The sequence below is a fragment of the Propithecus coquereli genome, unplaced genomic scaffold (genome assembly GCF_000956105.1).
Source record: "Propithecus coquereli isolate 6110/MARCELLA unplaced genomic scaffold, Pcoq_1.0 Scaffold214, whole genome shotgun sequence".
NCBI classification, from domain to species: Eukaryota; Metazoa; Chordata; class Mammalia; order Primates; family Indriidae; genus Propithecus; species Propithecus coquereli.
Window position 1 is genome coordinate 3754530 of NW_012146523.1, and position 12553 is coordinate 3767082.

Genomic DNA, 12553 nt, shown 5'->3' on the forward strand with positions numbered 1-12553 from the left:
TTAATTTTTCTGCCACAGATGAATTTTGCAGCATTTTCTCCCAGGAGTACATTGATAGCCCTGTCATCCTGTATACAATGTGTCCTGGCAATGGAGCCCCCAAGCACTGCAGCCGCCATATACTTCCGCACAGAACCTCCAGAAAGAGGTCCTGCAGGCCCTGTGGCATCTTGGTCTTTTTCTTCCACACCCTTTTAGCAGCACCCAATCCTTGAGCATCTTGCAGTACTGGCTGAAATCCAGAGCTTGAACTTCACGGGAAAACCAAGTCCATTCAATATGCAGCATTTTCATCTTTTGGTTGGGTGATTTTTGGTCCCCCACGGATAGGAGTGATACCTGTAAGATTCAGAAGTGAAAGGAGTTCTCTATAGTTACAAGTATTTTAGTTCACACATTCAATTTCAAAAGTTGTGGCTCAGGCAGGTAAGTAAAAAAATCACAATAATTAAAAAGAGGATTCTTTTTATTAAATGGGGAAATTTTGAGAAAGCTGCTTTGTACTGAAGTTTAGTGCTAATAAGCCTTTCTCAAATTATGAACTCAGTAGGAATTGATAACCACTCAAAAATAAACACTCATTCAAAGTAGCCTATATATTTTATGTCTAAGTACATTAAAATAACTATTTTACATGTTCATCAGTCAATTGGGAAATAAAGCAATGTAAGTTGACCGAACGCATATTCTATTATTAAGAAATAAAATATTCATTTCCCCCCCTAAGAATAATCATAAAAATGATATGCTTGTCATCTATTCATCCACAGAACTCAAATAGTTTTACTCTCAAAAACAATAATGATAAAATTAAGACAGGTTAAGTTGTAACCTTCTGGTAAGGAAACTAAACGTTTATGTATGTAAAATATAAGTTATCATACAACCCTGCAAATGATCAAGAATAGAGCCTGCTTTGGAAACAGTTATGAGGCTGGGCAAGCCTTTTTGACCTTCTTTCATTTTTTTACATGGCTTTCTTCCTATCAACTCAGTCCTAGTTCTTTTCCCAGAAGCCCAGAATGAGAGAAACCCCATTTTGTTCGGGAATCCTTGCTGCTATTTCTGTTCCTGTTACCATTTTCTTTTCCTAATGCAACATTTCGTGCCTGAGACACTCTTCCTAACCAGCTGTCCAAACAGCCTCTCTAATTTAAACAGCTCCAGAAATCTTCCCCAAAGATAGCTAACAGATAGATAATGGCTTTATCCTGAGACTTTTCATCTGAAAATGGCACCTCTCTAGTCTCTTCCCTAACTAAATATAAACCCTATAATCTAGGCTGAAATCATACTTTTCTTGGTTTAATGCTTTCGTTGCTGTTTGGATGACATGTGTGTAAGTTAAAACTGACAGTCTTAAATTATAAACTTGAATAACACAGGAATTATGTATGTAATTCTTCTGCATGATGCTCAGTAAGATTATTCAATAATGTTTTGCAATGATGGTGATGACAACTACGATGACGATGACAATGAGAACAATAGCATATCTGAGTAGACCGTGGTGGAGGAATAAAAACAATGTTTCCCATTTCCGACTATATAGCTATGGCAGCTTTTTTCAACTTGTATGCCATGTAAACAACGAGGAAAACACTGGGGTAAACAAACAAGGTCAACAGATTTCTTTCCTACAGTGTATCCCAGAGTCTTTAATATAGTATTGGTGTCAACATTCCCTAAAAATGAAAAATGGTACATTCTGAGTTTCCCAAATATATTTGGTGATGAAACTTTATTTTTCTGAGAACCACTATTAACATCTTTGATAATACTGGCTATTCTATGGGACCTATTGGGGGAAAAATATGCTCTACTAATTATAAATGCTTACTCTGAAAACCTCTACGTGCCCTGTGACATTTAGCATTCTCCATCCTTTGACCATGGAAAACTATGACAGCACCAGCTGATCTGATCTGTGTTTGAAGTTATGTGTATTTTCAGCTCACGGATTATTAGGTTCTTCTAAGTAAAGCCTGACTTATTTCTTGGGAATTTAATTTGAAACACTTGTGAACAAATAAGCAGTAGCTTTCGGCACAACCAAGAGTTATTTTTACTAGTACAAGATATGTTCTATTATTGCTATTAGACACCAAAGGGAATATCATGGATATATGAATTTTTTAATGTGATTCATTTTAAATTCAAGCATTTTAGGAAAAGTTGACATGAGTCATATCCAACTTATGTTGCTTCAACTTGACTGTTCAAATCATGCCTTCATATTCTATTCACAATTCCAGATATAACTGTGAATAAATTTTTGCTTTTGTTATTAGGCATCTTATTATCTGTTTATCATAATCAGAAAATATGCAGTATCTTTTAATAAAGGAATATGTCTCTGGAATTAGATTTTTAAAAAACTTAATGTCCGTAGACCTGAAAAAGGATAACTATAAATTCTAAAGGAAGACTTAAATAAATATTTTTAAGAAAGTAAAAATAAGAGTTCTTGTAAGAGCTTCTCTAAGTTCCTTACATACTTAGTTTTCCACTAATATTTAGTTGATTTTCTGCAAAAATATGAAGGCATTCCTTGCCCATGATCCCAAGTCTCTGAGGAAATACAGATAAAACAACTAAAGTGATCTTTGCCCCAGTACAAGCCAAGGGCCCTTGAAAGATGCTGAGAGTCAAGAACAGCAACATTCATAGTATCCATGAAAGGCTGGATATACTCAGCCCTGAGTAGAAAATGGAAATTCAAAAATCTCTCCAGGGATGGTGGGAGGAGAGTGGTTGTGGAAATAGTAATTTCTATTAATGATATATCTTTAGAAAATGAGAATTACTCATCATTTCTCTGCAGATACAAATCACAACAGAACTAAATTTATAAAGGTAGTATTTTGAAACTATATTATCAAACCAAAAGAGCAAGTAGTTAAATAATCTTATTTGTGATTCATAAGAAAAACTTGAAATGGGAGAAGAAGAAAAAAACCATTAGAGACTGAAACTTAAAAAAGAATCTAATTTTCATATAATGACCTTAACAGGATATTCTCGAGCCCTCTTTCTCTTACCATGGCTACTAGTTATATTCAGGGAAGATTACTGGAATAATTTAAATGGTAGTCAAAAAACAACCTCAATAGTTAGAAAAGAAGGCAGTTCCTCCAGACATAAAAGGCCATTTTGGGTGAACATACTCCAAAGGACTATGACTCCTAAAACAACCTTGGGCCGTATGGAGTATATATGTGGATGCTTATAATCAATTTGATGATTCAATCATAAGTGGGATCCTTGGAAAAATCAAGAGACAGCTCATCTGTAGCAGTCATTGTAAATCCCCATGACCCCTCATCTACATCACTTCAAAACATGCTGGCCATATTGCAACTGCCAGTACCAGCATTTCTTTTCCTGTAGATTTCTCTGGCCTCTAGAGTCTTCTTTGTACACATTTATGAAAGGCCAGAAATACCAGGGAATTAACACTTCCTAGGGAAAGTCTCAAACAATGGCTAACAGGAGACTGGAGGACAAATACCTCAGGATTTTTGAATTTCCATTTTCTACTCAGGGCTGAGTATATCCAGCCTTTCATGGATAGTATGAATGTTTCTGTTCTTGACTCTCAGCATCTTTCAAGGGCCCTTGGCTTGTACTGGGGCAAAGATCCCTTTAGTTGTTTGAGTGGGATAACTCAGGTATGTGTCCTGCAGTGGCTCTCAGATTTCCCCAATGGGATTATCCTCCAGTTACTCACAATGGTAACTTTCTTGATAATGAAATCTTTATTGAATAACTTCTTCATTCCCCTACCAGTGTTTCCTGGAATCACGCCTCAAATATAATAATTGTACTCAAATTGCTGTGCCAACACTATGTCCAAAAGTAAAATTACAAGAATCCAGAACTGTATGAAGCTGATAAAATAGAGTATGTTTTTAAAGCACCAATAATGGTTACATTAGACGATAATATACAACCCCAGTAATTGGAGGTTTCTTATCTAGGGTAAGCAAACAGCAACATATAATAGCAAAGCCTCTTCCCTACAAACATATCTTAAATTTACCTGAAGTGATTCTTTGTTCAGTTGCATTTTTTTTTTCCTAGCATACTATGCAAATAATGAGTAGATTTAAGTGATAGAAATATGAGTTTCTAGCTCTCCTAGAATAGGACAGTTAATTTTTAAAAAACTAATCTAGACATTGCTTTTCCATTTAATTATGTTTATTATTTTTTATGGGAGTAAATTAATACTAAGCAATCACCCTTTTTGTTTCAATAGAGAATTCAGCAGCTGTGTCCACACAAAAGATGGGCAACATTTATTCTACCCATGGATGTCTCTAGTCTAAATAAAGATATTTCATAAAGGTGTTCAAAATAAAAATTGCAAGGAAAAAAACCCTCTGGAATCAAGGATAGAGAAATCAGATCTAACATCCAATGATCTCAATTCATCTTTCACATATGAAAGCAAACTCTAGACCTTACCTGTTAGATGTAAAATTGTAATAGCCACTTTCCTCTAGGACTTCTTCAATCACAGTCTAAAATTGAAAAAAAATAGTATTGAATTAAAAGCAACAAAATAAAATCATTCAGAGGCACTGCAAGAACCTTACCTGCATCTGTTCATATGTTATTCCTTCCTCCAAATCGAAGCTGGTAGGTAGACCTGAAACAGATAAATTATGGAAAGTCTGACATTTGGATCACATTTTCCTAGTTAGACTTTATTGGCAATTATAACTTCAGCCACAGTGCAAACAGGTCAATTTCTTAATGATAAAAAATGAAACTTACAAGCAAATTCCAAAATCTCTTGGCTTTGAATATTGAAACTTTTTGCTTTTCATTCTTTAATAACTGGTTGCATTGGGCATGACCATCACAAAATAATATACAAAGATTTAGGGGCATTGCTCATGGTGTATATTAACCAATTAAGTTAGGAGTGTGTGTGTGTGTGTGTGTGTGTGTTTGTGTGTGTGTGTGTGTGTGTAATAAGGGCAGGTAAGGAGTGATTCCAAACAAAAACTACCTGATGGGCAAGTTTTCTGATTAAGAAACTCTCCCCAATCCATAAGGCAAAAAGAGTAAATATGTGCTAGAAAGAAAATTAATTCATACAGGGAGTCAGAAATAGACAACAAAGTCCTGACCCTTTCATATGGCTGCCTACAGGGAAATAAAATACATATAATGCCAGAAAACTTTTTGATGGTTGGTCTCAATTTGGTATACCAGCACCTTAACACACTCTAATGCCCCCCAAAGCGATGTTGACCAGCCTTCATTCAAACCCATAAACACTGATGGAGGCCCAGGAGTTCACCTACCACTTTGGATAATGAAAAGAGAATGGGTTGAAGGTTGAGGGGAGGCATAAAGATGTGAACACTGGCAGCTCATTTTTAAAGCCAAGTTTAAAGATGTTCCCCATGGTGCTGGCAAGCTCTGTTGTCTTTGCTTTTGCCCAGCCTGCTGTGACATGGGCTAAGCCTGGTCAGCTCTGGGGTGGGCCATCCAGTTGCCCTGGGAGGAGTTTGTCAACTTGGTCTCAGGCTTCTGAGAGATTTTTATCAGAGTTCTTCATTTCTTCAGAGTTGCTATAAGTTTGGCCTGCAGATGAACTTACCTGTCTTAGGAGAGGTTTTTAAAAGCAAATGACTTTATACAATATTTTATCTTGATCTTATGGATTTCTCAGGGACGATTTTAAATAAAATTCTGCCTACATGGGGGTTAGCTTTATCCCAGGAGTCCAAGACTTTGGTTAAGTTTGCTAATTAATACATTAAATTATTTGCATAGACAACACAAGAAAAAATACAACAAAAGTGAGCATTTTTCCAGGCTGTAGAGATGGTAAGTCTTCATTTAACTGTAATAACTTTACTTTTATCTACTCCATCAAGTTACATAACTATAGTTTATAAAGATTCAAAAATTATTTAGGAATTCTGAAACCTCAAAGTAGCTCAAAAGCTTCCTCTTAGAGTTCAACTATGGCAAAAGAGTTCAATTATGCTGAGCTTCTACTGATGGACAGGCACTTTTTATGTTTACTCTGATTCTTACTATTCCTGTATGATGCAGGTATTATTTTCCTCCCCATTTTACAGGGGAGGAAACTGAGGTTCAGAGAGGTTAAATAATTTGTGCAAGGTCAGCTGCTAAATAGTTGAGCCAAGATTTGAATCTAGGCATCCAGATCTCAAGAATCTGTGCCTTTACATCTCTATGTTATACTCCCTCCCTATGTGAAATTTCTGCAAAAAAGAAAAAAAGTTAAATATGTCTGATGTAGATTTTTCAGATAAGCTTCAAGTTTTCTCCATTTTGAATATTTAAGCTTTTCATTTCTGATTTTTATTTCCCTGGATGCTTTAGGGCATTTGATTTCCCATCATCAGATAAGCAAGGAGAAATAAAAGGAAATACAATTCACCTACACAGATTCTGCTGTTTGTTTATGATATTAATACATGATCAAGGAAGTTGCCACAACTGTGTAAGATAAATCTAGGGGAATTTCTAGATTTCTACCAGATGTCCCTTCCAACTATTGCCATAGATAATCAAAATAAGCTCTATTTTTCCTTTAAATTGAAGATAATCATTTACGAATAGTTATTGATCTAGACAATACATGTCTTTGCGAAAGCCTGATTACCCATGTTGATGACCATTACCTGACAGGTCGTTCGGGAACAGGTTGTTTCCACCTGATGAATGATGTAATAAATGGTAATCTGCTGTAAAAAAGTTGGGCTCAATGGGTTCTGGAGATCCCTGAGATAACTAAAACAGAAAAAGCAAAATCACATCTTACTTTATCCTCAGAAGCAAATGACAGGAGACCTCTGCAGGCGGTTTTCCATTTCCCTATGTCTCTGCACAGAAAATTTAGTACTTGGTGGCTTTTAATCCCTTGTAAATAGATAAAGAAACATGTTCTTCCTTCCAAAAGAACTTACAAATTGGAAGCAGGCAAATTCTCTGGTCACATGAAAAAAGTAAAATGCATAGCTTTGTGAGAGAAAAAAAAAAAAGAAAGAAAGAAAGAAAGAAAGAAAGAAAGAAAGAAAGAAAGAAAGAAAGAAAGAAAAAAGAAAGAAAGAAAAAAGAAAGAAAGAAAGAAAGAAAGAAAGAAAGAAAGAAAGAAAGAAAGAAAGAAAAAGGATAGATAAATAATGGTGGCATGGGTCTGGGACATCAGGATGTTATTTTTATCAGATGTAGGAGGAATAAATTCCAATTATTCAACAAAACAATATGTTTAGCCCAAATCATTACCCCTTTTCATGTATCTGCTTTGAATAATGGCTTCTTGTTTGACCAAGGCAAATAAGTTTCTTAACACATCTTTCTATATTACTATTAATCAATTTTTAATCTCCAAACGTTAATTCTCAACACTCTGAAGGAAAGAGTAATTCATCAAATGATAAATATTAAAGTTCGAATTGTTTAATACCCTGCTTTAAAGCTGAATTTTTAAAATGGAATTTTAGGCTATAAATGTTTTTCAACCTCCTTTCAACTTTAATTGCAACCATCACTTGGGCTGGCCACGTTTTAGTGCCTAAGTTAATAAAATATACTTTTAAAGTGTCATTTCATATTAATAAGCCAGAAACAAATGGCACAATTTGTACTATGTATTAATAGTTACCTTGAATTCATATACTCTGTTCATGAGGTAAAATACAACATTGTTCAATCACTTGAGAAAACTGTCTGGCAATACATACTAAAATTAAACAACATATGCTTACTCTATAACTCGGCAATCTCACTCTTAAGGATTTGCATGAGAGAAATAAGCATATATATTCATCAAAAGACATGCAGAAGAATGTTCATAGCACTTTGATTCATAATAACTAAAAACTGGAAAAATCCCAAATGTCCATGGACAGAAGAATGGATAGATATATCATAGTGTGCCCATATAATGGAATGTTGCAAAGCAATAAAAAAGAACAAACTATGAATCCTCATGGCAACGTGAATGACTACTAACAAAAGAAGCCAAAAACAAAAGAATGACTTCATTTATATACATTTCCCTAATCAGACAAAACTAACCAAATGGTGGTAGAAATCAAGATAATTACATGTGGCAGGTGGTGAGATTTGGGAACAAGGGAGCCTTCTCCAGGGATAGAAATGTTCTATACATTGAGGTGAGTGGTTGTCATATGGATGAATATATGTTCATAAAAGTTCATGGAGCCGTATATGTATTAATACCTCACTTTATACATTAAGCATTTATGCCTTAAAATATTTTATACTTGCAGTTGAAAATTAATTTTTCCATCAATGTATTTTGGATCGTTTATGTGTTTTTCAGTCTCCATGTTGCCAAACACCTACTTACATTTTAGAAAAAAAATATGGTTCCATCTTTTTTATTCTTGAAAATTTATTTTCCTTGCTTCAATGACAAGTGATAAAATTAATAACCTATCTGTAATATGACAAGATTGTAAGATTGTAAGATACTGTAATACCAGAGGATCTGATAGTATAACTTTCTCATCATTGCTGTAGGGTGCCATGGAGGTAGCTCTAAGCATTCTGTATGGTATCCCAGCTAGTAGGTGGCTCCAACTAAGATTTTTAATATGTCTTATGATACTGAAAATGATTTCCTGGTATTATCTTTCAAACGTCTTCAGATGGGATTATTTTCATATGGTTTAGCATAGGAGTAATGTGGCTGCGTGAAATGTTCATCTGACTTATAAAAAGCTTATTCAACTTAATTATTATATATCTTGGAATCCTAAAGATTTCACAGACAGGAAGATGTTTAAAGCCTCAAAGAAAAGTATGTGAATTGTGATCTGGAGAGGTCAAGATTGCCATTTTAAGATGAGAAGGACAAGTCCTTTTCACTGATTTCAAACCTTCAAAAGAGTTGTTTTTGAGGTTTCCACTGCTTATGACTCATTAGTGGTCTCCTTTAGCTTAAGAACTGCAAATTCATAGAGAGATGGGCCCATGGGTGAAAGCAAGGACTAAAATTCATTAGTTTTGTGTTTGAATCCCATTTATTTTTATTAGGAACTGCCCAGAACTTCTTTTTGCAGTTCACTTTCAAGATACACATATTCTTTCAGCAAACATTTTTTGCCCTTTGCTATATATTAGATAGAATATATGGTCTGGGTGGGACACAGAAATGATCTGGCTTCTATAAGACTTATTTGCAATCCGACTAGGAAAATAGGCTAATATATGTGAAACGACAGGGTAATGTAATAAATACTGAAGTGTAAAATGAAGTGGTGAGTTCTAAACTTATAAAAAGAGGGTGCTTATTAGAGCTCTGTCTTTTCTGCTTTTCGTTAGTCTAGCCAAAGGCATGACAATGTTGTTTATTTTTTCAAAGAACCAACTTTTTGTTTTATTAATCTTCCATATAGTTTTTTGTTGTCAATTTCGTTTAGTTCTGATTTGATCTTATTAATTTCACTTCTTCTGCTGGGTTTGGGGTCAGTCTGTTCATCTTTTTCCAGTTCTTTGAGACGATTCATAACATGTAAGTGCACATACAGGAATAACATTCATTGGGTGTCAGGTGGATGGGAATGTGGAGGAGGGGATGGGTATGGACATCCATAATGAGTGTGATGTGCACCCTCTGGGGGAAGGACATACTTGAAGCTCTGACTTGGAGAGGGGGGCAAGGGCAATATACGTAACCTAAACATTTGTACCCCCACAATATGCTGAAATAAAAAATAAAAATAATTTAAAAATTAAAAAAAATAAAACAAAGAGGGTGATTCATGAAGACTAGCATGGCTTTCAGAGGTTCTATATAAGAAACACTGGAGATAAGCCTTGAAAGATGGAGGTAGGTGGATCATAGGAAGCAAAACAGACATTCCAGGTGAGCAGAACTTGGGAGTCAAGGTCAGGCATCGTATATTAATGGCAAAATGATGAAAGGGATGTGACATGATTCTATGTTATGGAGTTATGAAATTCAGGATGAAGAGAGGAAAACAAGTGTCATTCATTAATTTAGTACTTTTTAAAAATCAACTATTATGTGCCAGGCACAGATCCAAATAATGAAAAAAAAAACCCAAGGATGGCTAAAATTTATATTCTTGGAGCTTGGTGCCTATTTAGGAAGAAATACGCCTGCAAAATATCCATCTAAATACCTGTAAAATTGCAACTGTGCTAAATGCATTGAAGGATAGGTCTATGATTTTTTAGGAGGTAACAGATTTAACTTAACCAGGAAAGGCTTCCCCAAGAAAGCGACACTTATGCTAAGAGATGAAACAATGAGTAAGAGTGAGTAAAGGATGGGGTGGGAAGAACATTATAGGCAGAGAAAAGGGCATGTACAAGACTATGAAGAAAGCGACATGGTAGATAAACTTTAGAAAGGGCCTCTTGGCTGGTGTGGAGACAACAAGGAGCAAGAGAGATACAAGATAAGGGAAGAGAGATAAGTGGGGCCGCACCAAATGGTGCTGTGAATACCATGGGCATTTTATACTAACAGTTCCCTGAAGAGTTCTCTGTGATGTGTGCGGTGTGTGTGGTGTATGTGTGCATGGGACGTGATCTGTTCGGAAAGGTTAGCCCTGTATGCAATATATGTAACAGTTTGAGTGGGGTTAGGACCGTCAGCATGAATGCAGACAGACTGTGAAGAGGCTCCTGAAAACAATACAGGCCCAGAAAGCTGGACCCCAGAGTTTAGATAATGAGGTAGGAAACTGGAATCTACCAAGGTTTTTGAGAACGCTAATAAAAAACACATGTTTAAGAACTATTAGTCTGGCAAAATAGATTGGAGAACAAGTAGATTAGCAAAGAAGCTGTGGCACTAATGCAAGAAAGAAGGGCCAAGAGCTTAGACTATATGATAACCAACGGAAGGAACGGATATGGAAGATGGAATATTCTTACTTAATAACAACAGTACCACCTATTGCCATTTGTTGAGTACTTACAACATTAGATATTCTAGATACATTAGACATTCTATTTGGTTCCTACAGGTATCCTCTAAGGCAGGCATTAGCTCCATTTTACAGACAAGGAACTGAGAAAGAAAGTAATTTGCACCGGAAGCATACTATTAAGTGGCAGAACCAGGGCAAGAACCCAGGGCTATCTAATATCAAAGGTCAAAACCTCCTACTCTACAAAGACTCCCTAGGCATTAATGACTTAGGGGATACAGGAAACCAAGTGGAATGGTTGAAAGCAATTGCGAGGTTTAAAGACTGAGCAAAAGGAAAAACTGATGCTTACAGGGAAACCAGTGTGGACATGGGAAGGGAGGAGAAGGTGGTGAGTCCAATTCTGGACATGCCAGATGGCAAAGTAAACGTTGACCCAGTGCATGGAAATACGGAGGATACAACAGAACATCTTTAAAGCAGTGGCCCCAATGGCTGGATGAGGCTATGAGGTGGGTCAGCAGTCCAGTACCAGTATTGTGTGAGCCCTCTCTTGCCTCACGAGCATTCAGCTTATAGGAGTACCTCTGTTTTTAGCATACGGCTATTCGAAAGAATGTATTAAGACTCTCCTGAACCAACAAAAAAGGGCTCTCCTGCTCTGAATAAACATCTACAGATCTGCAGAGCAAATGATTATACACACTAACTAAACAAATCAAGTAAATACATAAAGGAGAACAGACTATATCACTGTTACTACTACCCCCCCAAAAAAACCCACTGATTTTGAGCAAGTATTCAGCAAATTTAGCACTTCATTGGTTAATTGAGAATATAGTAGTTTTCAGGCAAAATCTAAATAAAAGAAAACAAAGAGGAACTACACATGCAATCTTTATTAAATTTCCCAAACTACGTCTTCTTTTTAGTATCATAAAATAGGGTTATATTTGTTGTAGAACAACCACACAAAATATTAAGAATCTAATCAGATGAGGTAGAATTTTGAAGGAAATTGAGCCAAACATAAATAAAATTCGGTACCAGAAGTGAGAAAATTTTCAAGACATTCCATCACATGGCACTCGCCAGTCCTCTGGTCTTATTTCCTTTAGATTTTTCTTGTCTTCTTTGACTGAAGTACATCATTATAAGATAAAACATACTGCCTAATTTTTCATTTTTTCTAACCTACAGCTCCTTTCCACTAGTTTTTTATTAGCTTTTTCTGGGCCTTTTTGTTAATAGAAATGTCCAGTATTTATACTCACTGTTTTCTTACCACACACACACATACACATACTCACACATGTGCGTGCAAGTGCACACACAGAAGCACGGTCCATCATTAGCTCCACAATACTCTCTAAGTCCCAGGGATGTACACCTCACCCTCATCCCCACTTCTGCCAAAAGTAGCCCTTTTGCTGTGATGTTTACATTTGTTCCTAATAGAAAATTCCAAAACTAAAAGAAGGCTGAAAAACCACTGTTCTATGTTAATAACAACCAGGAACTTATCCTCCCAGAACCTTGGCTCAACACTGAAGGTGATGTCAAGGTGAAGAGTGAATGGTGACCTGACACAGCTGGGCAGGAGAGCCCTGCTATTGGAGTTTCTCTAC

At 35.9% G+C, this 12553-nt stretch overlaps 1 protein-coding gene across 3 annotated transcripts in view; it reads right to left on the reverse strand.

Annotated features, from left to right (window-relative positions):
* Nucleotides 1–290: 290 nt before the first annotated feature.
* The window catches only part of NEK10 (NIMA-related kinase 10), a 225985-nt gene continuing 213722 nt past the window's right edge, over nt 291–12553 (reverse strand). For all 3 annotated transcript variants that reach the window (XM_012644543.1, XM_012644545.1, XM_012644544.1), the window contains 4 exons: nt 6675–6783; nt 4602–4654; nt 4471–4526; nt 291–339 (listed from right to left, as the gene is read on the reverse strand). In XM_012644543.1, coding sequence (XP_012499997.1) covers nt 291–339; nt 4471–4526; nt 4602–4654; nt 6675–6783 — 267 coding nt within the window. The remainder of the gene's footprint in view (nt 340–4470; nt 4527–4601; nt 4655–6674; nt 6784–12553) is intronic.